The 26367-nt window shown below is 42.7% G+C and overlaps 1 protein-coding gene across 1 annotated transcript in view; it reads right to left on the bottom strand.

Moving 5' to 3' along the window:
• Positions 1-9428: 9428 nt before the first annotated feature.
• ENPP6 (ectonucleotide pyrophosphatase/phosphodiesterase 6) overlaps positions 9429-26367 on the bottom strand; it is a 28997-nt gene continuing 12058 nt past the window's right edge. Inside the window, exons 3-8 of the mRNA XM_008491949.2 lie at positions 21133-21244; positions 16933-17074; positions 15775-15954; positions 13318-13455; positions 10345-10468; positions 9429-9691 (exon numbers count right to left, since the gene is read on the bottom strand). Of these exons, the coding sequence (XP_008490171.2) occupies positions 9468-9691; positions 10345-10468; positions 13318-13455; positions 15775-15954; positions 16933-17074; positions 21133-21244 (920 nt within the window). The 3' untranslated portion in view covers positions 9429-9467. The remainder of the gene's footprint in view (positions 9692-10344; positions 10469-13317; positions 13456-15774; positions 15955-16932; positions 17075-21132; positions 21245-26367) is intronic.

Here is a 26367-nt window from a genome sequence, read left to right as displayed (position 1 = left end):
CACAGCTTGTAACACTGGTGAAGTGCTCAGGACTCCTGGAGGGAATCCCCTCTGCTCAGACAGCCTCCTAAAACACAAGGGATAATTGCCTGTCTCAGCCCATCAGCTTTCCCCTTTCCCCTGTGTGTGGGGTTTCTGCTTGTGAAGGTTTTGCACACCCTCAAAGGTCTCGCATTTGCCTTGGAATAAAACCTTCTCCCTTCTTTCCCTCCTTTCCCTCCTTTGCTATCCTACGTGCAGTAACTCACTGTTTGTTCCCTGTAAAGGCTGCAGAGTGCCTCTGAGCTTCCTTTGTGTCCAAAAAACCACCTCCTCTCTCCATCAGGAGAAGGTCCATGATGCATCCCAGATGTTTGCACGTGGCAGCAGCCTCCAGACAGAGCAGATTACAGGAGATGAATAAGCACTGAGCAATTCCTTCTCCCCAGCTGCTTTTCAGAGGCAGGGAAGTTGTGGTGCTGGCTCTATTTGAAACTATTTGCTATTTGCTGCTATTTGAAACCCTTTAAATGTCACTTAGAGCAGTCTCTGTTTCAAGCCCTGGTTGTCACAGGGAACGAGAGGGAGGGGGTGCAAGTCTTAGATCTTTGTATAAGATTCATCCTATATCTTCTTTCTGGTTACTTACTGCCAGATCCAAATCCCATTCCCATCCCTTCAAACAGAAGAGAAGCAGTGGCCAGGACAGTCTCTGCCCTGCAGCTGCTGCTCATGTGCTCACTACACCCTTGGGCTGCGTTCATGGCCCTCTCTGCTTGCCTCCTTCTTCCCACCCATGCAGGATTTTTGGCAAGGACTGCTTTCTGAGGCTGGGTTTGTGACCGGCCAGCTGGGGCCCTCCTCCCTGGCTGAGGCCCTGGATGCTGAGCTCGCTAAAAGAGAAATTATTCAGTTTTAGGATGTCTGGTTTGGTTTTTGTTTCGGTATTTTTAACCAAAGCTATTAGGCTAGACAGGGTCTCTGTGCTGCAGGGATTACCTGTTTTCAAGCATAAAGACACTCTGCAAAGTCATTTCCCATGGTAGAGCTGCCCAGCCATTTCATTATTTGGCATGCTGGCTGGGATGGCACTGTTATAGCTGTCACTGTCCATGCTGGTGACAAAAAGCAAGGATAGTGGTGGTGGTCATGGTGGTTGTGGTGTGTGGATGCAGAAAGAGCATTACTTTTACATAAAAACTTCCCATGCTTCATCAACACCATATTGAAGTAGGGCCAATGAAAATAGGGTCTTTATCAAGAGAGAAGTGGCTTAAATACCTAGCTTCAAGGAGACGGGTGAGTAGCTGTGCAAGTCAACAGAGATTTTTTTTTGTTTGTTTTTATTTAGAGGCTGAAACTGATAAAGGCCTTGTCCACTTCCCTATGCTGCCATTGGCTTTGAATGAAATACTCTTGTGCTCAGCTTCCCAGCAGGACTGTTGTATGCTGAAGCTCATGTTAGCAGAAGCAAGCCTTCCCTATGGAAAAGGGGGGAGAAAAACCAAACAAGTTATTTGTAGCAATTATAGAAGGTTTTTTTGGTGAAAAAGAGCTTTAAGTCCACTGCTAAACCATGTCCCTAAGCACCATATCTATACATCTTTTAAACACCTCCAGGGATGGTGACTTCAGCACTTTCCTGGGCAGACTGTTCCAGTGCCTGACAACCCTTTTAGTAAATAATTTTTCCCTAATAACCAATCTAAACCTCCTCTGGTGCAGCTTAAGGCCATTTCTTCTTGTTCTATTGTTTGTTACCTGGGAGACGAGGCTGACCCCAACCTCACTAGAACCTTTTTCCAGGCAGTTGTAGACATCAATAAGGTCTCCCCTCAGCTGCCTTTTCTCCAGGCTAACAACCTGACTTCATTCAGCTGCTCCTCATAAGGCTTGTGCTCTAGACCCTTCACTGGCTTTGTTGCTCTTCTTTGGACACATCCCAGCACCTCAATGTCCTTATAGTCCTGAGGGGCCCAAAGCTGAACACAGTATTCAAGTTGAACATCTTTTTTGGAAGAAAAAGTTTCATATAATTCACAGGAGGAAATATATTTGCATCAACATATTGCTTGAGGACAGACTTCGATGAGGTAAATGGGATGAACCCTCCATTTTGTAGAAGGTAGCTTCTACAAAATGCTATTCTGGTGATCCCTCACACCTGCTGTATGTGGGGAGGGGTAAATGTGGGAAGAACAACAGGGAGAAATTGTCCTTTTCCAAATAGATGACGAGCTCTGGCTTCATAGTTTTTTTTCATGGTACTATGTATACATCTGCTAAAACTTCCTAAATGGTAACCCTGATGACAAATTACAAATCCCTTATAATTTTACCTGTATCTAAATTATTTTATGTGTTTTCAATAGGAAAAAGCCCTACATTTTCTTGACTGATTCAGAACAGCAAATGCCGGGAATGGTGATCTGATTGGGACCTAATGTGAAAACTGGCCAGAGATTGCAGTCCTGGTTTTCATTGAAGCTGGTTTGGGAAAAGCAATCCTTGATCTCAGCCCATTACCTTTCCCATGAAGGAGCACTGTGTGCCCTTACCATCAGACATCCCTGAACATGCCTCCTGGGCAGGAGGGGAAGCCGTGGGACCCATGGGGCAGCAGCTCTTGCAGGTTGTGAGGTCCTTCAATTAAAGCCCATCTGTGGCAGTCTCAGGGCCACTCTTGATGTGACAACTGTCACATCTTTGCCATCCCATATGATGAAGCATTTTTACCCACCATGGCACATCCCCTTCTGAAGACCTGGTCCTGTTTAATTTGTCTCAGCTCCTGCACTGTTATTGCCTCCACCCTCCTCCTTTGTATTAATTTCTTAAGTTGCTTTGGCTGTCACATCTGCACACTTACCAGCTGGTTTCCTGTTTCTAATTGCTCTCAGAGGGCTTTTTCGTGAGCCACACCTGCTTTTCTATCCAGCCTTAATTTGTCACTGTCCAAACCAGAGCAGTGAGCATTTAAAATTCAGCCTCTCTGTCTGTGTTGTATTTCTTCAAATGTGTGATTAATTGCTGGTCCTTTACAGGCTGCATTCAGCTATTTCTGCATAAAACAGTCATTCTTTTGCTGGAAAGCTCCCCACATCATGCCAATTAAACATCCTGTCAGTGGGACATGAGTGTGTTCATCTCATTTGTTCTTGCAGGAAGAGGCTACATGAAATGCACAGAGAAAGCCCAGGGCTTTCTTCTTTTTATTCTATTTAGACAAAATGTTTTTAAAAAGTTATTTGTCTTTGTCAAAAGTGTTCTAATAAGGAAACTTTTTAGGTCAGGGCAGGAAGGAACCTTCTGGGTCATCCCATCCAGCCCCTGCAGTGGTGTAGACAAGCAAGTTCTGTGATCCAGCTCGTTAAGAGCTTGAACTTCACCATAAAAAACATTGAGCTTTTATTGTCTTACTTCACAGATGCTATGTGAAGGCTGCTTTTAAAACCAAAAGTGTTTCCCTTATTAAGTATATGCTTGGAGCAGCTCTCTGTGACTGGATAAGGGGTGTTTTCCCTCTCTCTTACAGCATCTTTTGCAGCTGAGATGTGTCCAGAGCAATGGATGTGGCCACTCAGGGTCACCCCTCTCTCACCTCTGGGATTCTCGGGGACAAGCAGTGAGCTGCAAGCTGAAAACCACAGAGCTACCCATTCTTTCAACCACAGAAACAAGGTCTTGTTCTTGAAAGCCCCACCAATATGGGCAAGACATTGAAGGAGTAGCAAGGGAGAGAGACATTTACAAATGGATGGCTGAATACATAGGCAGGCAAATAAGCACTTTTGAAAATTAATTTTGAATTTGCCTCCTTTCACCCAGGGGTCATGTAGAAGGTGGGATGATCCTCTCAGAAATCAGAAGCAGGTCCCTTTGGATTCACTTTGTGTGACTGGGCATACAAACTAACCTGGAACAAAACTAACCTAGAAAGAGAGCACAAAATAGCAGTCACCAGTGCACTGGTTATTTTAGCACTGCAGGATGAGCAGCACATGGATCAACTGTAGCAAGTCTCAAACTGCCTGTTATGGAGATGTAACTTAATTAAATACATTTACATGTGATGAAGTGGCCCGGGGTCCTTGCACTGATGCAGCCTGGTCAGGCATATGGTGGGGATGGCACCTGGTCCCCCCTACTTTGGCAAAACCCTGCCTGTGCTCCACAGCCTTTGCAGCCACCTCATCCTGCCTCTCCTATCCAGCAAGGAAGCAATGCTGGGGTCTCCAGTTGATTTTGAGGCTTAATATTCACCATATATATATATATATATATAAAAGCTGAGTAATGTTTATATATATAAATGCTGAGTAATGTTTTAAGGTTACTAATATCTTGAGAACAAGAGAAAGCTGCTCAAGAGCTGCCAGTGCCCACTCTTGCAATCACAGAAAATTGGTGATGTGGGAGAAGTGCCCATGGTCCTAGCAGAGGATGCTGATGTCTGGGGGCCAGCTGCCTCTGACTTCTTGGTTTTGCTCTCTGCTCCCCTCCTTTGCATACACGTTTTGTTTTTCACCAGTGGGATCAGGCTTTAATGACAACAAAAGCAGCTCTACGTGCAGCCCAAGTCCCCTGGGTTTGGAAGTATATCCAGCTGACTGGATATAATGTCAAGGGGCATTAAGGGCCATGAAACCACACATATTCCTCTGGGGCCACTCATCCTCATGCTGAAATTCAGACAGAAGCAAGCAGGGCCTTGTTGGGTGTCAACATAGGAAAAAATGGGGTAAAAAGTCCTTAAAAGCAGTGTGTGGGTAGGTCTTGGCTTCCAGGCCCCACAGAGCCTTTCCCCCCCTCTCCCTGGGGCTGCCCCTGCCTCCTCAGCCTGTCCCACTATCAGAGAAAGCACTGTTGTTTCGGCTGCTGATGGATGCCTTCCACCCCAAACTGGAGCTTCTCTGCCAGCCCTGTGGGTGACACTTTCCCATCATCTGGGAAGCCTCTGGAGGCCATGGAGAGTGGTGGCCCCACGGAGAGGTGCAGTGGTGGCTTCAGGGAGTGGCCATCAAGGAGGCCCCAGGCGGGGCTGGGGAAGGTCTGCTGGAGCTCATCCTGGTTTTCTGTTGAGATCAGGCTGGTTGAGAGCATTCTGTGTCATTGATACAGAGCTGACAGATCTGGGATAATGTTATACCAGTCTGCAAGTCCCTACTGACTTTTGTATAATTCAGATTTTATCAGCATAATCCATACAGCTCTAAACATCTTGCAAAGCTTGAGAATTACAGTGTCCAATAATTCCAAAATGTTCTTATTTTTGAGCACCCCACAATAATCTTCCCTTAATGTAAATGTGTTTCAGTACCTACACAGAAAAACATTTTTCCATGTAGGTGAATGTTGTCTTTCAAAACAGCTATTAAGGACTCATTATGCTAAAATGGAGGGTTTCAAACTTTTCCCTTCATTAGGCTGTGTTTTTTTAAAAAAATCCCACTGGGTTTGCAGCTGCAGTCCTACTGGGGTAAGGAGGAGGGGGAAATGTTACACTGAGCTTTTCCAATGCCTCTCACTTCCCAGGGCCCATAGCTCACTGGGTATATGTCCCCCCTGAGCTTAATGCCTGACAGATGTTCTGAGTTCTACTGAGACAAAGAAGATGGACAGTGCCACCAGCTCTCTTAATTCACCCCTTAGCTGTGAAGTGCCGGTATCTGTGGAGGGTTCTGACCAGCATATGTGAAAGTGTTTCTGAGGGGCTGCAGTCTGTGTGAACAATGGGGGCTGCATCCTGAGGGACGTTGGAGGGTTCATCCACCAAGCCCTGGCCAGTTGTGCTGTTTCCATGGCTGCCAAGCTCGTTGATAACAATAGTCCAGCTTATTTAGGTGGGCAAGTGCCATTTTTTTGGCACTGCTCTGGGGAGCTGATTGATGCCCATGCTGTCCCCATTCAGGCTATCCAGGCTGTGCCTCAGAACTCTCCGGGTCACAGGACCCATGTTCATGGGACACAGAATGGGGGTAACATCTCCAGGCAGACCTCAGAGGTGCTGCCAGTGCAAAGGGAGTCTTGCTGTGAATTAAAGGACCTATTGGTCTATCTGTGTTGCTTTCCCAGGCTTGGCTTCTGCTCCATGGTCCCCTCCCTGCCCCTGTGATCAGTTAATGTAAGGAAAACAAGAAATTCCACTGAGGAGGTTTGGAGGTGTTCATCAAACAGACTGATCTAATAGAAGTATAACCTTATTGTGTTATGGATCTTAAAGTGGGAGAAGGTTCCCTTTATCCTCGAGGCCTTTGGTGTTGGTTTTTGAGGTCTCATTGCAATTTTCACCACCCCATGCTGGGAAGCAGAGTGTACCCTGAGGGCTCCAGAAAGCCTGAACTGTACCGAACCATCATCCCAGTGGTGCTGCACCTGACCTCTGTGCAAGTGGCTGATGTGATGGTAACAAGTTGGGCTGGGAGAAGTGGGTCTGCAGAGAGCATCCAAGGCTCACTTCTCTTCTCAGAAGAGCGAAATGGTTTGTCACATCCATTTGCAAGTCCGAGTTATGTGACCCTGGATGCATGTTCAAAAGGTTAAACACTGAAATGCTGGAAAAAAAAGGACTGCATATACAAGCTACAGTATCTTGTGTGATGCATTTAATGTCCCTAATTTACATGATGACAAATTTGCCATTTCTAAACAATGTTATCATTCATCTTTCTGATGATTAATCAGCACAAGCTTCAAACACTGTTTATCACCCTTTGATGCAGCAATCAAACAAGAAAGGCAAGGTGTTACAGAGGTGGTGGTTTTGTTGTTTTTTTTTCAAAATTCTTACAGTATTTACAAAAAGATTCAGATTTTTTTTCTAACAGCATTCTTAGAATTATTCACTCATTCACAATCAGTCATTGTACAAAAACATCATTCAGAAAAAGGTTTAAAATACACCCACCTCCATTGCATAGTATACAAAAAAATAGGCTAGAGTGAAGACACTTGATTTTTGAATGAGAATGTGAGCTGATTCAGATGTACAACATTTCTGAGGAAGAAAGACGCACTTCTCACATAATAATCAGCTGTAGTTCTGAAGCTAATGAGTTTCTTGTAGGTCTACCATCAAATTTCCCTTTTACAGTTCAAGTATCTTTTGAGGTGTATTGCCATAAACACAATGCTGGCATTAAGGTCAAACAAATCACATTGCAAATAAAATATTTATTTGGCAGTATTTGCATGTGGACAATGAAACACAAAGTACTCCCAGGGATGGACACTGCCTTTGTGTGTCACAGCCCAGCCCTGAAACAACGCAGTGGACCTGATCTGTTACCTCCAATTTCTATCTACATAATTGATAAGCTGAATAAAACTTTATAATTTTAGGATTTTTCTTCTGTAAAATGACCTTAGGTTGTGTTCACTGGAAGAGCTAAAATGGCAGGCTGTGAAGGGCTTAGCAGGCACTGACTGTATCTGTCCTCTTGATTTTCAAATAAAACTTGGTAATTTAGTAATTTGTTTACCTTGTATACTGATAATTTTTTTTTTTTTTTTGCTTTAAAAATGTACTCTGGTGAATTCATTGAGCCTGGTCCATTAAAAAGCAACAGGGAACTCTGAACAATAGGTGCTTGTTTTACAGCTACTGCAAATGCTTCAAAAGCACTAAACTTCCTTTTATACTGAACAGTCTAATAACAAAGACTGATTTTCTCCCTTTTTCCCCCCAATTGATTTGAAGGTTCACTTGAGCTTTAAAAACACATTACATAAATCTTTACAGCCATTACAGAAGTCTTTTGTCAGGTTTAATTTGGTGTTTGTTTTTTATTTTTTTCCACTGTGTAATCATTCACCCTTAAACTCACTTTACCACACATACCCAGATCGTGCTTGGATCCATAGGAGTAACTCCTAGAGGTTTATTTTGCATGGGGAGGGACCTAAATCCCTCCAAAGGCAGTTTGTTACTGAAAGCCCCTGGTTTGGAGGTATATCAGAAAAAGTGCTGAGCACTCCCAAAGGCATTGCCGAAGATCACAGTCTCTTAATGGGAAAGGACACTTTGCAGGATCAAACCCTTACAGCCCTGTTCTGGAAAAACTTATGTCACAGTAGAAATTTAATGATGGATAAAGAACACCTCTCTACTGACCCACCACAACATATATACATACATCCCAGTGTGTAACACCAAGGACTGTGACCAGCAGACAATTTAGCAGATAAGTGAAATGCAGTTTCTGAGCTAACAGACTGTGGTACTGACTTTGCCACTAGCCCTGTGTTGAACATCACCTGAAGGTGGATCCTTGGCTGTGCTGGAGTGAATGAGTAGGGCATAATCAGTTTTTTTCCAAGGATTTAAAATATCTGTCATTTTGATGTTTTCAGGATTTCATCATCCATTTGACTTACCCTGCAGAGGCATTACCTCCAACTACAGCTCCATCCTCTCCTGCTACTTAGCTTTACTGTTCACAATTTTGTTTGGGCTTGATAGCCTGTGGTCAGAATGCTACCTAAGATTAAAATAGTGGGTGGGAGACCCATCCTCTCCCTGCTGCAGAGTAAAGCGAAATGTGCTGCTCACCAGGCAGAGGTATTGAGAGCAAGAGCTGGTAGAAAAGTAGTTAGTGTTGAAAAACCTTCATAAATGCACTTGAGTAAAAAAAAAAACAAACTATCAAATCCGAACAGATTATATTATTTTCACCAGGAAAACCAGAGAGGCTGTTAAATGCCAGGCTTCCTCATCCTATTTTCTCCTGACCTCTGTGTGCCCAGACACCTTTTTAACTTTCTGCCTGTTTTTGAAGCTGAGGATTTCTATTGCTCTCCTGGTTCCCAGCCCTCCCCTCCAATGCAGTCTGTGAGGAAAGCCTGGCTCCAGAGACCTCAAGGGCCAAGGTTCACTTCAGGTAAAATGAAAAAGGCAAAGAGAAGTAGGATGCTCTCACTGCTCTCCTGCTGATCCACCCCTCGGTATTACAGTGGCTCAGCAAAGCTGGTGGTTCTTCCAAGCACCTGTTGGTACCTACCAGGCTTGTCTGGAACTGCAAGGAAAAGTTGGGGCTCTGCTGGAGAAAAAGGAGTAAACCAGAAAGAGCAGAAATGTTTAGAGGTCTGTCTCTGCCCTTGATCTTCTCAACTCTCAGCTAAAGATGCTGGGATAGGATCTGTTTGATGCTCAGGGATCTCCACATGCATCCACCAGAAAATTTTGTGGATAGCCGGCTGGAATTCTGCTCTCTTTACCAGTGCTGTAAATCCAGGGAAGCAACACCAGCTTCTCTGACTGTGTTCAGAGCAGCACAAAACCTGGCTTCACAAAGCTGGATGGGTCACATTCACCCCTGCTGGAGCACGGTGGAGGAGTGGGGAGCAGCACTCTACTGATGAAGTCGTTATTCAAATGAAGGAATTAAAAATAAAAAATAAAAAAGATAAAAAAGAAAATAAGATAAAATAAAATAAAATAACATAACAGGCCGGAGTTTGTGGTGACAGTGACCAACACTGCCGGGTGATCACAGCAAGGGGACCCTTTGGGCGATGAGGGAGAGCAGAGCCAGGAGCAGGGCAGAGCTGCGGCGCAGGGGAGGCGGTGCCAAGTGGCCGGTGCTCCGGAGCATGCACTCCACCCTGGACCAGGAGCCATTGTTGGGCAGCGCCTGGACTCCCGCCAGGCTGCACATGATGTTGTAAACATCCACAGATCTGATGGGAGGCGCTCGGAAGTTCGATCGGAAATCTGCAGGGCAAAAAGAGGGGTTGGGTCGTGTGGTCTGGGGTTCAGCTCCTGGCACAGTGGAAGCTGTGGGGCAACACAGCTCAGGAAAAACATTTTAAATTTTTTAATTCATCATTTTGACTTCTAGTCCAATTTTATCCTAAAAGCTTTAAAAAGACAAATTAATAAATTAGTAAGTACAGGAGCTACTTTACTGCGTATGCTTGGCAGATTTAATAGCTCAAATAATTGTATAAGCCATTCTGCTTTGCTTTTGCTCCTGTCTGCAGTTTGCAGCCTGGTGCTCAGTAGTGCCTTCCACTGATCAAGTGGAAATGGGGGCTTTTGTTCCTGCCCATGGGACAGGTGGGTGAGCTATGCTGCACCTTCCCAAAGAAAGTGCTCTGAGCTACTGAGGCAAAGGAACAGAGTTACTGGGATGGGATGTTAGAGAGGGGCTGACCAAATCCCTCTCTGCCCTGCTTCTCTAGGTATAAAATATAGAGCTGGAAACCTTGCTGGCATCCAGCCAGAGCAAGGAAATCCTGCCATCTATTTGTAATGTTTGAGTGTCACAGGGTGCCACATCAGGGTCCTGACATGCCAGGGCTGCAGGGATGCTGGGGCAGGGCCACAGGGCTGCAAAGGGGAGAGGGACACCAGGGACATTGTACCTGGCCCGAATGCAAGGAAGAAGCCTCTCATGTCCATGAGCTCGTTGTCATAGCCGTGCCACCCGTTCTGCCAGGCCTCCTTCCACCCCGTCCCGTTCTCCCAGAAGGGCAGCTTCTCCCTGCTCTGGGTGACAACAGCAGAGTGCACTTAGTGCCAGCCTTGTCGGGCTGTGTGTGACATTCTGTGTGTGACATTCTCCACTGTATCTCCTTCTGCTGTACCACCCCATCAGGCCCCTGCACCATGCATGCCAGGAGCTCTGCTCTCCTACCACGGTGTCACACACTCCCAGGGCTTTGATGCTGTGTTGTGCTGCCCAACATGCCATTGCCACCATAGAAAAACACCATTTTGCTCATTTTGACCACTCAGCCTAAACAACAAAAGTATCATCCCTACTGTGTATTTTCTAATTATTATTTCTTTTCCCTGCTTGTTTGAGTATGAAAGCAATGAGGTGCCTTTCAGGCAATGCAGGCTCAGACCTGAGATGGTCCCCTTCTCCCTGGCATGGATCACTCACAGTTCTGTCTCACTGCTTTATTAGGGGAGAAATTACTAAATTATTAATTTAATAATTTCTTGTCCATGCTTTAGTAACTCATTATCACAAGTCTTGTTGTTCTTTCCACTGAAGTCATACCTTTAAATTCATTCCTTCCTTAGTCCTGCTCCATATTAACAGCTCTTACCAGACTACCTACAACAGTGCCATACCCTGGCTCATTTGGGAGCAGTGGTCCCTAGGAGCTGCTCAAAATACTGGGCTAACCCTTTCAGTGAATTTCTCTTGTCCCATGCTCCTAGGGATGGCAGATGGGTGACACTCCCAATATCCCTGGCAGGGTATCTATGGCAGGAATTTCATTTAGATAAAGAACATAATCTGGCAGGTCTTTAAAATCCTGGTATTAATTTCTCCAGTAATTGCAGAGAAGGAGCTACAGTTCCCTAAAATGAAAGTTGCTCAGACACTAGTAAATACCTATTTGCAGCTAGATGTGCAGGCAAAGGCACAGCCATTGCCATTATTTTTACTACTATTTGGGTCAGGGAAACTATAACTTTCACAACTTAGACATTAATCTTTCATTCCTGTCTGAAGTACTGCTACTGAAAGATGACTCAAGCAGGAAAGTCTGGGATGGCTGATGATGGAATTCCCTGCATGTGCATGGTTAGAAGCAGCACAGCACTTATTCCCTAAAACCTGGGAAAGTACACAGGGATGTGAGCATGCAGCCCTGAGGACTGATGTTGTTTCATGCTGGAGAGCAGCTGGGGGAAATTCTGCTCAAAGGATGGGGACCACTCACTCATGGAGGGAAAAAGGCAATTGAAGCAAACCTGCTTCAATGCAAGTGAAGATACATGAAAACCCTCTTTATCCTACTTTAACCAAAGCTTTTGTTCCTGTGCTCCTTTCTGGGAAAAAAACCCAAATGTCAGTCTTCCACATAGATCCTCTTTCTCTCTCTCTCTCTTTCTCCCTCTCTCAAAAAAACCCCACCAAAAACCCAAAAAACAAAAAACCCCAAACAACTCTGACCCATTTTGACCAGCTTGTAGCTATCCACTACCCAACAGAGAGTTAAAACACCTTGTGAGCATGCTAGGGAAGAACTGAACATCCTCTCTTCAATGGTTTGGGCAGGAAGCATAATAGAAGGCTCAATTATTGCTTTAAAAATATGACAGGAAACTTTCATTTTCACGTCCCACTCACAGATAATGAAAATGCACCAAGGAGAAGGAAAATCTGACAGCATTAATGAGAGGACATTCTTGAAAATCAGAAACAATGGGAAGGAATGGGCAGAGAGACAGAAATAATTACCATAGCAGCAGTGTTTGCTGCACTGTTATTAAGGTTTGTCAGAGTTTCAATGTTTTTTATAAGTGCTTTTTTTTTACAGAGTATGTAAAAATGTTCTGTGTTGAACTTCTGTACAAAGGAGTTCAGTTGTAATTTTAAAAAAATTATTTCAGCAAAAAATGTGTCATAATCCTGTTTCACAAGGCTGAATCTTAACTCTGGCTTTTTAGTATTTTTCTTTAAACCCAGACTTGGTGCTTAACCTTCTGTACTCAAAAGCAAATATTTTATTTTTAGAAATGCATTTTTTTCATCTCTAGAAATGTTAATCCTAAAGTCAGGTGGGCTAGGGAGAAATGTGGCAGTGTGGACTGACTTGAGCAAAGCCTGGTACCTCTGAAGGTCATGAAAGCAGCTGCTCAGCTGAGTTACAATAAGCTGGGAGGCAGTGAGATCCAATCATAGTGCTGGGGCACCATAAAAAAATGAATTCTTTGATTACTGACTTAATGTATGGCCTTGGGCAAATCACTTAGTACTCTTCCTCAATTTACCCATTTCTAAGATATGTAAGTTGTGTCCCCCTCTGAGCTGTGGTGGGGTGCAATTGATGTCTGTAATCACAGAATCACAGAAAGTTAGGGGGTGAAAGGAATCTTGAAAGATCAATGTGAAATGTGGAGATGCTCAGCAGGAACACAAATACAAAATAATAATACAAATAACAATAATAGTACTACTAATAATTTCATAGTAACAAAATAAGTTGGTATAAAAAATCTCTTCATGTGCAAGGCTACTCAATCCTGTGCTTAACCAGCCCTCAGGTTTGCAGTGTGTGTGTGCTGGGTACCCCTGAGGAGTAAATCCCCAGTCTGACCCTTTTGAGACTGAAGGGCTTAGGACAAACAGGGTATTTTTAGGACTGAGTCTGGTGGGTGGGAAGCCAGGCAGAAGGAAAACTTTGTCTACCTGCAGCAGAGCTGCCATGCCTTTAAGCTCGCCTAAGCACACAGCAATATTTGACATTAGCACTCTATGATGTAACATTTGACTTTAAGTCAATGCCCAGCATGGAACTGTACATTTTTCTTCTTGTTTTCATCTATTGCACCTTCTCACATTCATGCCTAAGTATTTTGCTTCTATATTTTACCTCTACTATGAACCATCCTTTCTCGGCCACAAGAGTTAGAGGAGATACAAATTTTCCTTTTTTGTAGAAAAACCTGTTTGGAATATCCTGTATGTTATAAACATCCATGTGTTCCACAGCTTTCAATTTTTGATATATCTGCAAAGAAAACAAATGTTAGGACACCAGATGACTGCAAAGAGCATTCACATAGCTATGGGTACACGGAAACATCTACATTTGTAAAATGGCTAATCCTGTTAAATGTCTAACCACCAGCACATTCAGACTGAAACTTTGGTGGTCCAAAGACGATGAATGTGCAAAATCTGCTCATATGGTTTAGGATATTCTGAAAATTCTATCATAAACACATAGGAGTGTATTAATAAGTGCACTATGTATTCTTATAATACATGCACTCACAAATGTGTGCGTGTAAGGGTATTGACCTGCGGAGTCAGACCAGCAGAAACCAAATCATCATGGGAGATGTTAAGCTCTGAGTGGTGAAGGATGTTCACAGTGGGAGCATGGACTGGGTACAGTTGCAGAGAAGGGAAATTTCCTTTGGCCTCTGCCACCAGTTCCTTCTTTGTGCTGTGCTCTTGAATGAACGATTAATGTCACCTCACCTAAGTTTCTTCCACTTAATATGTCATTCCTATAAAAGGGATTGATAGAGCTTAGTTATCTGCTTCATAAAGATGTTGTGAGAATAATCAGCCAAAGCCTGCATCTCTGAAGCCCCACAATGGTTCTGGAAGTGGTTTATTAATATTAATCATACCATCTGGAATATAATCACACAAATGTGGTGAAAACCCAAATTATTCAGAAAGTTATTTTAAATGCCTGAAGAAGATGTTCATATGCCAGAGAAGATGGTTATTGGAGACCCCAGAGCTTATATCACTCTTTTGCTTAAATATAAATAATCTTCAGAAATAAATAGCAAAGAATGCAACAAGAATGAAAGGTCCCCCTACAGCAAAAAGTCCTTCTTGAATGTGTGGGGTGTGTATACCTGAGCAAGAGATTTATTGATATGCAGTCCATGAGGAGGGCACAAGGGTGTGATGGCAGGATTCTGCCCAACCTTCCCACCATGACCTGGACTAGAGACTGTTCCTGGTGCTTCAAAATGGGACAACTCTTACATGTGGTACCACTATGTTATTATACAACCTGATTTCTAAACCTGTATATTTAAAAGTAATTAAGAATACAGAATCTGGCTATTGGAAAACAGAAAACCAAATTTATTTTACATAAAAAAGCAGCACTCCAGTGAATCCTAAAAAGAAATTTAAAAAGGAAACAAAACCATGGTGTGAGACATTGTGTTTTATCCTTCTTAGGGGTATTAGACTGTATAAATAGAAAGACATGTGGGCCTGAGAGCTTCGTCAGATGAAACCCCAGGTCTATGTGAAGTCACAACTTATACTTGCCCTTGTTTGAAGGTCTGCACTACAAAAATGGGGATCTCTGAGTTAAGGCCAAGGAGAACTTATCTATAATGCTGTGATCCCCTGCAGGAACTCTGAGTGATGGGCTTGTGCATGCCTCTAAGACAGAGTTCAGTTCTTGCACTAATTTGAAATGTTCACAGTTTCACAGCTGTACAATTCCCAGAGAGCCTGTTTGGGTGTAAAAATTAGCAAATATCCTCTTACCAAAAACTGCCCATGCTACAATATACTGGAACTGGCTAAAATACAATATAAAAAACGAAACTGTTCACCTGGAGTCTGGAGTGCCAGTTTTGTACATCCACTCATCTATATTCTGAGGACAGCAATAATGACTTTTCAAGCATTGGTTTCTGGTTATACTATAATGTACAAGTCTATTAGTTACAGATGATGCATTTTCATTTGTTTTAAGTGGTTTCCGTATCTTTTTCTGTATTGTTTTAATTTGTCACTCAAAATCCTGCAGTTCTAGCCCTGGGCTTTTATGGTTGATGCAATCCAACATGCTTATTCATCAAAATTCTTCAAAGAAGAATAGGGTAAGAAATTTTTTTTTATACTTCTGGTTTAATTAAGTTAATTCCTCAAACTCTATTGGAGTTAGCCAGACTATGAATGCCTGATTTCCTCCAGATCATTTGATAATCCCAGCTACAGCATCAATAAATTGACATATATATATATATATATGAATCCTAAAAATGAATTTTAAGCTAGAATCTTCTAGCTCTTTATCAGAAGCACATAGTGGTGGGGTTTGAAAGCAGGTATCTGTGCCAAAGAACACTGAAAAATCATACTTTTAAATTTGTGACTTCCCTTCAGAAACCAGCATCATAGTGTCACCAGATCCATGTCTGGCTCCTATTGAGAGCTTCGGGTTGATTTTTACACACATCTCTGAGAGTGGAATTTGGGTGTTAGAAGCAAACATAAAACAGCATTGTCACACGCCCCGAGGAACCACAAAACCTGATAAATATAAATTAGCTGTACTTACCTCTGTGTGCTTCTCTGGAGCTGGCCAGAGGCTCACAACAGGGCCTCGGTCCTTCATTTGTATGGTATCGCTCATATTGATGTAATTTTTCAGCTCAATCACTTTGTCTGCCCAAGAGATGTCTGTCATCCCATGGTCGGAGAAGAGGAGGACATTGAGGTCGTGCTGCAGGCCCTTGTTCTGCCAAGTGAGTGCAGGACACGACAGCTGTCACAGCTGTCACAGCTGGCTCAGGCTTTCACCCCCCCTGCCACTGACTGAGCAGAGCTTGCCCAGAAGGAGCACGGCCACAAATGCCCTGCAGTGGCATCACCAGCACCTGCAGTGGTGGATGTCCACTTGCTACCCTGCAAGAGGCTAAGAGGTTAACACCAAGGAGATATTTGCCAAAATAAATCCACTCCCCTGCTAAATAATCAGATGCTACAACCTAATTGTCCCGGTTGGTCTTAGATGGGATTTTATCCCACTGTTCTTCATCTGTAGGCCCAAACAACTGGGAAAGAACAACTTTGACATGGTACCATCTGTGGCAAGAATGTTTCCTTCTCCCAAAAACAGTCACTTAGCCTTAGAACTTTTATTATTTAGTGAAATTAGAAATACGTTTTCCTTTCTTCACTGAAATACATTAAAAACACTAAGATGCATTTATCATTTTCAGAAAAATTAAGAGAATTGACATTTACCCAAAAGGTTGGCATCCTCTTTTTCTCACTGCAAAATCATTTAGAAAATGTTTTTCAAAAACAAAGTTTAAAGTACAGAGTTCTGAGTGGTGCCATAAAACCTGCTATAAAAGTTAATTGTCTGATTCCACAAATCTTAGGAAGCAAGTGGGTTTGATTCATTAGTCTACTATAAATCCCAGATGGCAACACAAGTTATAAACCAAGCAACATATATATTGGTTTATGGCTTCCTAAGGCTACTGGTCTAATAATCCATTAGGAGGATTATAACGCTGTTGACGAAAATAAAAACCAGAAGAAGGGTGCCTTGACTTCCAGGTGATCCCTGCAGCCTCTGTTTCTCAGGAAACAAAAGTTTACAGCCAACGCCTCCAGTTAACAGGCACTAAATGGGCTCTCAGCAGAGAGCAGCTTGAAAAGCCTTTTCCAAATGCACCCAGCAGCTGGGTTTTCAGACACCACTCACCTTGATGAGTGTGATCATGTTGCTCAAGGCTCTGTCCACCTCCCTCAGAGCTCTCCTCCGTTGCTGGGAGGAAGGGCCGTAGTGGTGGCCTTCCACGTCGATGCGTTCGTAGTACACGGCGGCCATCTGGGCACTGCCATTGCTGGGGTGGGGGGAGACAAAGGGCAATGCATGTGGAGACCTCCTGGCTGCTGCCATCATTGTCCTCACTGGCACATGGAGCCACCAAACCCCATTTACTGCTTCCAGCCCTGCCTCCTGTTGGTATAACTGGGCTTGTTATTAGTGCTCACGTCTGAGTTTGCTTGAGACTCCCATCAGAGGTGCCAGGTAGAGATTGCCAGGTAGAGATGTACAAGCACCAGCTCTCCTACCAGCCCACTATTACCTCTTCAAATAAGGAAGGCAGCTTTTCCTCTAATGACCAAGAAAGACCCAGAGGAAATACTAATTTCTGTGCTCAATGCCCTTATTAAAAGCATTGTGGGAAGTACCAATTCAGTGTACTTTAATTAAAGTTTGGCACTTGTGGCTTTCTCCTGTGTGAGGTCCTCCAAATCACCAAGGTCAGTTTAGGACAGGCTCTTCCATGGCCTTGCAAAATCCTGCAGGGTATGAGTTTGGGTGAGATTTTAGACATAGTGCTTAATTAATTAATTAAGCACTGATCTGCTTATTTATATTTTCATAAATATATAAATTTCATAATATATAAATTTCATAAATAATAACCTACCACTTTACAGTTTACTGTAAAGCTCCCTGAGAGCAGTCATATGGATAAAGTCACAAATCTATGCTCATGAACTTCAAACCTGGTCTTTTCTATCGTACTTAATATATGACAGGGTGTGCCATCCACCATACGTGCCCTCATCCAGATGAAGATCACTCCAAAAAGACTCTGTGTGGTGTCCTGACAGGTCTCTGAATAAAGGCACTTGAGTAGTCTGTTGTAATGAGTAAGATAGCAGAGGAAAAATCAGAGGTGAGGGACTGACTGAATAAATGAGGGGCTGTTATTTGCATTTGTAAGCTTGCTGAAGGCCTCAGAGGAGCAGTCCTGCAGGAAGCTGAACTTCTCTGCTTTGGTGGGAATGTCTCCACTGCAGTCCCTGAAGAACACATGTTCTTTCTCACCCTTCATGATGTAAAACCATTCAAATGAAGCAGCCCTTCCTCTCCCCAGTTTAATTTTAAGCATTTCTTTCCATCTATATTAGGCACAAATTAATTTCTAAAATGTTACGTGCACACTCATTGAACCTATCGAAGTGGTTTTCCTCTGCTCAATGCCTGTATTAATTACCCACTTAGGCTACTTTGTGTCTTCTCACCTGTGACTAAGTGATCATTTTGATCATGATTAAAGCTAAGAAAGAGATTTACTTCATAAAACAAGTTGTCTTATTTAGGCTGTGGTGAGATTTCTCAGCTAGGACTTAGTGCTGTAAGGATAAATGTTCAGCTTTGCACGTGACTGCAGTGGTACAAGCCCCAGTTACATGGCATGCTGAGGGGTTCATCAGATGGGGTACAGCACATCTAGAACCTGTAAAGCTGAGTTTGACTTTGTTTTCATTTTTTGCCTGTATCCCTAGGAAAAGTAAGACATCTCTGATCTGTCTTTCTAAGTGTGTTAGCCCTGCCTTCCCTCATCACCAGTAACTTTCAAAAGAAATGGCTAAGGAAAGCTTGCTGAAGAAAGCTGGAGGATGTGGATAGCATTACCAAATAAGGTTTTGTACTCTACCAACAAACTCTGCAAGTACCATGCAAACTTTGTGACACCTGTTTGGGAAGGTAGGTAGATTACAACAGGCCTGAAGTTACATAAGGGAGGCTTTAGTTTTACTTGCCAAAAATGAGTGCTTGACCTAGTTTTGAATATTTTGGCCTTAAACAATGGTCTCAAGGCATTAGTTTGAAGAGACTGCAGAACAGTCCTGAAGGATGGTTTCCTTCAGTTGCAGGAGGAGTGGCTCCCTGATGAGCTAGGTACTTATGCCCTAGCAGAGGGCATTGAAAAAATGACCTTTTGCCCTGGCAAACTTAAGATGGATCAGGACATTCCCATGCCCAAACTGAAGTTAACCCTCAGCCACCATGACACAATGCAGGGTTTATTCTCTCTACACAGATGTCCCTGTAAGGCTGGCTCATGGTGGGAGGGTAGCTGCAGTTCATTACCCACTAATACCTGCCATTAGGGTAGCTGAGCAAGGCACTGCTCCAGGCACAGACTGCCTTTGCCACAGGCTGTCTTCCCACATAAAGCCAGCACCAGCCTCAGCCTGCTAGGCTTCTCCAATTAGTTGGGGTGTGGAAAGAAAACATGCTGGATTTGCCAGCCTTTGAACAGCACCCAGAGTCAGAAGCAGCATCAAGAGACAGGAACTCTTGCAAAAAAAACCCCAGATGGCAATAAAATGCAGCTTGACTCTTGTAGTCAGAGATGCTAACTCCTGCTAAATGCATACACCTACAATAAAGGCATTTTAGATCTTTTGCTTCTTACAGACTGTCCCAGCAGCACTGAGGTTTGTTTGCTAAATTTTAAAGGACTAAACAAAGAGGACAAATGATGGGGAAAATGATTGAGAGAAAGGATAAGGAAAACTTATCTTTTTTTCTCTGTTCATTCACTACCCTTCTTTCTTAAGGTAAATCCCTACAGTATTTACACCCACAACTGATTTTATCAGCAATTGTTCCTTTGTCCTCATTCCTGCCTTGCTGCAGACAGGGCACTTAGTTTAAATGAAAGGAACACAAGCAGAAATCCAGGTGTAAATGGACACCGGTGATGGGATCTGCTGCAGCTCCAGCATGATCTGTAGAATTTGGCTCTTTAGAAGCTTGCAGCTGGTGCTTACAGCAGACATCATGGTTTCAGGGATTTGCTCTTTTTTTGAAATTGCCAGCTTTCACCTCTTAGACGCTGTTCCACCAGCTCTTGGGTCCCTGCTCTCTGCTTTTCCACCAAAGGCAGCAGCAAGCAGCAGCTTCACCCTTGAGACTCAGGGTGAATCAGCTACTGAAACTTTTTCAGTGGGCTCCAGGGACCCCAAAGGGCGGCTTGAAGGGCAGTTTGTGCCTCACTTTTAATCATGTTCACAAGTATAAAGCTGCAACCCGTCCTGAGCAGCCTTAGGCACCTTGCTTCTTAGAACCAGAGAGGGAGGTTGAAGTTTCCACCAGAAATCTGATCTGGTGTCTGTATTCAGACGTTCATTCCCTTCTCTATTCACTGCATTAAAAGAGTTCAAGAAGCTCCAGAAAGCCTCCTGTGAGCTAAATAATTTCAGGTTTCATGTGTTCAGAGGCAACTTCTCTGTAAGCGCTGTGCTATGAACACATCTGTGATATCTGAGCACCTGTGCAGCAGTACCCAGTGTGCAACTGAAGGTGTGGCATTTCACAAACAGCAAATTTAAAGTGCATCCTAGGATAAATTATGGAATCAACAAGGTTTAAAAAGAGGAAGCTTAAATATAATTAAGGTAAAGCATTGGCTCTGCATGTGGTGGTGGTGCAGTCTTCCTGATTTTACAAGGTATGTAGAATTGTTCCTTCTCAACATTTGGGTGAGAGATGATGGAACTTGAAAGCTGGAGGTGGAACACACATTTTTCCTAGGAGCTGAGAGGTATATTCCCATCATTCCCATCAGTTGGACTAGATGACTTGTAGGTCCCTTCCAACTGAATTATTCTATTCTACTGTATTCTAATGCTCTTAGAATTGTGCTCTGTTTGCACAAAAATAATGCCTGCTCCAAAATCCTTGTGCCTGAGATGTTCTAAAGTGTAGAAGGAGCCGAACTATTGGTCTTGTAAACAAGTGACTGAAGCTGAATTTCAGAATTTCCAAATTCTGAGGAGCTCTCTTTACATCCAAGTACTTGAAAGTCTGTTCTTCCAGTGAACAGATGCAGACAGTTCATCAGGTTGTTTGAAACAACAAATCAAAAACAGCATGTCAGGATGTCTCCTCTGTTGTAACCTACACTTGAAAAGAGGAGCATATTTTCCCTCCAGTCTTAACATAAAGGTCTATATCTGCAATGGTCATCTTTCTGTGACATTATCAGAAACCAGCCTCAGCCTCCATCTGCCTACCTGGGGGCCAGTCCTGAAAATCTCCCTACAGCAAAGCTGGCAGTAAATCCAAATACTTGAGAGTAAACCAGTGACGTACCCCAAAGACTCGAGAGCATCATTGATGGCATCCGCAAAGTTTTTGTCTGTCGGGACACTGAAGTATTCCCGGCAATAACTTGGTCTGACTCCAAGGATTTCGACCTCACAACCTAAGAACAAAAAATGTGGTAAGCTCTGCTGTTCCACCCTCATCACAGACCCCACACGATGGGGTCCAAGTTCAGGTTTGTACATTCCCTGTGACACTATTTACCTTACACCTTCCTGGCAGGAATCCACGTGGTGGGGAAGGGAAAAATGGGGAGAGCTTGGTTTGCTGAGTGCTTGTAGCAAACTGTACATTGGAATCTTTTATTTCCTTTTCTCAAAGGAAGGTCTCTGCATGGCCTTCCCATGACAAAACTCTTGATTCCCTTGTGGCACATGGTTTCCACCTAAATCTCTGGATTGTTTTCATTTTAACTACTGTGGCCACATAGCCTCATTTCCAGGCTTCCGATATAACAGATTTAAATATTGTTCCCTGAAAGTTCAGCAAATACTTTCTACTTACACACACCGTATCTTACATCGTAATATCCTTTAAAAACCATATTTTATTATGTGATAGTGGCACTCTGCTATTAACTGTTTCCCGGGAGGTCTTACTAAAACAGTATAAACCAATTAGTTCTCTTGGTAAGTTGCAGCCTTCCTTGCAAAATACAATCTGTTTTGTGGCTCAGAAATTTATGGCAACAAATTCTACAGGAGAACATGACCCTGAATATGCACAAACATGTTTTTGTGGGGCTTTTTGCCCTTTGCTCTCTGGTTACGATGCTGCTGAATAACATAATTTTTTTTTTTTTTTGAAATTGCTTTCAGAAACGCTGGATTCATCCAAATTATCTTTTGAGAACCCTCATAGCAGTCAGGCATTTTTTTGTGTATTCCTGAGGCACAAGAAAAAAAAAAAACAAAAGAAAAACCAGAGCTATTTTGCAAAATGGCCTCTGAACACTACAGTACAGATGGGTCAAAAAAACCCCCCAACTCTCAGCCACAGCCTGTATCTGAAGATATTTGGGTCACTTTGCTTCATCCTTTGGGATGAAAGGAATAGGCTTTAAGAATTGTCATAAATTGACTTGTTGCTTGGGAGGGAAAAAGATTGCACAGGCAGTGTGTGTACAAGAGAGCACTAGAGCAAGCAGAGCTACTTTCAGAGATGATTTATACTGGTTTTCTTGCTGTGACGTTTGGTAAAGAGAATTTGTCAGCATCTTGCATCTCAGCCCATGTGTGCATCACTGAGGTGCAATACTGGGGACACAGGGAAAAGCACTCCACTTCCAGGCTCAACTGGCTAAGAGACTTCTAATTGTGAGTTCTCAGGAGTTCCATGAAAGGTTACAAAAACTTAAATATTTAAGTTTAGGAAATCTTAAAAAATCTTCACTGATTTCCAGAAAGCCAGATAAGTCAGGTGGAGGTCACCTTTCCAAAAAGTTAAAGAGCTTTAGCACAGATGACAGATCCAGTCTCTTCACCCAGCAGTCTGCCTACTCAAGTGATGGTGCTCACTTCTTGTTCTTTCCTGGTTGCCCTAAACTTATATGACTTAATACTCCCCTTTCTGCAGGGAGATAGTTTACAGTTTATCTCTCTACCACAAAAATAATCTGCAACCTGGATGAATAGCCTCCAGATTACTTGACAAGAACTGACTCTCCATTCCTTCCCACAGTAAAACTTCTCTACACTTATACGCAGCACCTTCAAGAAATTGCTTTGTGCAAGAGACAGGTCCCAGCTGCTATCTAAGCAAATCACCAAAAAAAATTATTCCATGGATGACTTGAAGTCACCTCCAAGAAGCACCCTAGGGGGGTGCAGCTTCAGTCTTTTGTACAGTGTCCTAGGTTCTGCTAGCAGCAAAACATGGGTTTTCAGCTACTTCAGATGCTACAGATGACGCAGTAGTCCTCTGTGGGCTTTGCTTGTATTTCAAGACTGAACTGGAACTTCAGAGCCAATTTCATCTCTGAAACTTGAGCCTTGGAAAAGATTGGCTCCAAAGCCAGGCAAGATGTTAAGGACTCATCTGGAAATCCTTTGAAAAATGCATATTTGAGTTTTGAGGGGTGATTGCTCATAGCTGATGACTAATATGATGATTTAGCCTCTTTTTTTCCCTGTCAGATACTGACATCAGATTATAATTTTCTCAGATACCAGTCCTCAGAATTACTCACAACATAATTAGAACTGGAAGCATTGATGTCTTGGGGAGTTGGGATATTTTAGTTGCTCAGATATCTGCTATTTCTAGATTGTCACATAACATAAGAGACTACAGAAGAAGCAACAATTAGAAATAATTTTGGCCACTGAATATTGGTCTTGAAGTGTGCAGTTCATTGGCAGTAACACTGAAAATTCAGGCTGTTTAGATACCAAATCTTCCTTTTTCTTTTAAAATTATTTTAATTAAATTTTTTTAGCCTCTTTGATGAACAGAACTTAAAATCATTTTTTGATGCTAAGACTTGTTGCAATTCAAAATACTGGCCATGAAGACCCTTTACTATTTAAATTTCGTTTTGGTAGAGTCCAGGATAGATGGTAAATTTTCTCATTTAAATATTGCTTGAAAGGAAATTTAAAAGTATGTGGAGCCAGACAAAGGGAATTTCACATTTTTCTTGGTTAAACAAAAAATAGATGATTCATATTTACTAAAATGTAATGTTAGATACCTTTCTGCACAGTTCTGTATATGCTAAACCTTTATTTAAAAACCCGAATTACTGGAGCAGAAATAAAGACTTCTTTCACAGTGATATGTAGGCTCTTCTTTATCTATCTGACGTGGAGGCCTGTACCTCTGCCAGCTTTAAATTATGTTTCTAAACATGGATTTAACAGTCAGACACTTAAAGTCATAACAGAAGGTTTTGAAAACTTTCCAGACTACCTCCATGGTCTGGTAAATGTTGTGTTTAAATGGTGAAAGGCTGGGTTTAAAATCTTTTTTTACCTCTTCCTCTCACTGCAGTGTTGACAAAAGATGTCCCTGCACTTCATCTTGAAGCAGTTGCATAAGCTGCTGCAAAATGAAGGATTTTGAAGGTCTGGGATGACATCACTCACTGGGCTGAGTGATACAAAGCTTAGACTTTGGTGGTACCATTGGGACACTCCTGCACTTTTCTGGGCCTTCTCCGTCCACTGAGGTGGCAGTGCCTCAGACAGGCAGCCCAGGGGTGAGGCTGTGCATTGCACCCCATGTTCAGTTGTTGTGTTTTACTTAACAAACACTCAGAGGATACGTGACTTCTTTGTCAGGAACTCCTTGAAAGGCAGAAACTGCCTAGTAAATGCCATGGAGAAAGAGGAAAACTGTGCTTAAAAGCCACATGCTTACGTTTTGGCACAAGTAGGAGCTGGGCTCCCCACTGTGGTGCTATTTTGGCTCCTCAACTTCTAGAAGCAGGAGAGCTCAGATGAATTCTGCCCACAAGTTGTCTTTGCTGTGTTTATGCTGGGTTCACAGATAAAGCTGTGATGGATGAATGTTTGCATCCAGCAGCCCTCCTGCTCTGCATCACTGGGGCCTGGATTTTCTTCCTTTAAGCTCTGAATATACATGAGAGAAGAATATAGGGAAGAATATGAAGCAGAAGATTCTGGGTTCAGACTTTGCAAAGCTTGGAACTGGCTCTGAGGTGAAATTGCAGAAGTGTAACTCAATCCTGGGAATCACCTCACCAGCATTTGTAGCATTGCTGCTAGGTTTGATAGGTCTCATTTTTCCTCACCACTGGCTAGAAAGAAAATAGCATCTTCCAGAAGAAAGTGTGATGAATTTGGCTGTACACTGCTGTTCCTGTTAACAGTTTCCCAAACTTTTCCTATTTGGATCTTTATCAGCTATGCAAGATTTATTACTGAGCAGCAGTATATCCTCAGGCTGGAAAGTTAATCACTAATATCAGATCATACTCAGTTTAAATGACTGTGGGACTTTCACTCACCCTCATTATTAAAATCTTGTTTTTTCTTTGATTTTGTTTCTCATCATTCCCCAGTCAAATATCTTACAAAGTATTAAAGCTTTAAAATAATAAATCTAGAAGAAAATCCTTACTATAGAATTAGAAAGTAGTTAAAAAAAAAAACCATATGGAGAAAATGTAATAAATAAATACCATTTAATTGGGAGTGACTTCTGTTTAGTCCAACTGTACCTGAACTCCCACTGTGGCCTAATTGCCCTGTGCTTTATTTTGATAGCTCCAACGTTTGACTCTGCCTCGTGCCCTGTGCCTGGCCCTGTATGGCAAATGTGTCCTTTGAGATCATGAACAGCCTTAAAAATAAGCATGTGCTTAAGCATTTGCTGAGCTGAGCCCCTAATGATTTTGCCAAAGGTCATCAGTCACAAATAAATAATTACTGACAGACAGATGGATGTGTGACAGTCACACCTCACATACCAGATCCAGGCAAAATCTCAGAGTACCAGCAGGGCACAGATTCCCCCTCTGTGTCATAAGAAATTCAGACTTGGCAGCACAAGCACTGGGAAGAGGGAGGCTCTGCAGTTCTTTGCAGTTTTCCACTGAAAACTAAATAAGTATGAAGGGTATACCCATGGATGCAGGGATAGGCACACACACATCTCAGGGGTCTTCTCCCTGGGAGACACTGCTCAAAGGGCAACAGGAAAGAGCTAGATAAAGTCCAAAGGCATTTAACAGAAAGTGATCCTGTTCTTTTGGATTTCAGCAGCCCTCTGGAGACTGTTACATCTATTCAGTACATAATTATACATAATCAGTGGTATTACATTAGCAGTTAAAAATGACTGGTCTATAGAAATTGGTCTTTTTGTAAACCTTTAGAAGAATTTGTACATTCTAGTATAATTTGTACTATTACTACTATTTGTGTTGCTGTTAGGTCATTTGGATGATCTCCAATAAGAAGCAGCTTTTTGTTTGTTTGTTTGTTTGAGCGCTGATCCAAACCTTTATATCTAGGCTGCAATTCTATTCCCTTAGACCATCTTTGAGTCCTCAAAGCAATATTGTCACCCTCAGATCTTTTCACTCTTCAGTACTGTAGAAACACTCCAGGTGTTTTCTCAATGTCTTTCATCTTGGTTCACTCTTTCTTCCCTTTCCTGAGAGCTGTGGCCTTTTTTCTGGGATGTCATTAGCCACATTGCATGGAAAGCGTGTGACCAGGCCCACGTGTGCTGGGATGCAGAAGATGAGCAGGCAGG

Source organism: Calypte anna, chromosome 4A (genome assembly GCF_003957555.1).
Source record: "Calypte anna isolate BGI_N300 chromosome 4A, bCalAnn1_v1.p, whole genome shotgun sequence".
Lineage (NCBI taxonomy): Eukaryota > Metazoa > Chordata > Aves > Apodiformes > Trochilidae > Calypte > Calypte anna.
This window is presented reverse-complemented; position numbering and strand designations above follow the sequence as displayed.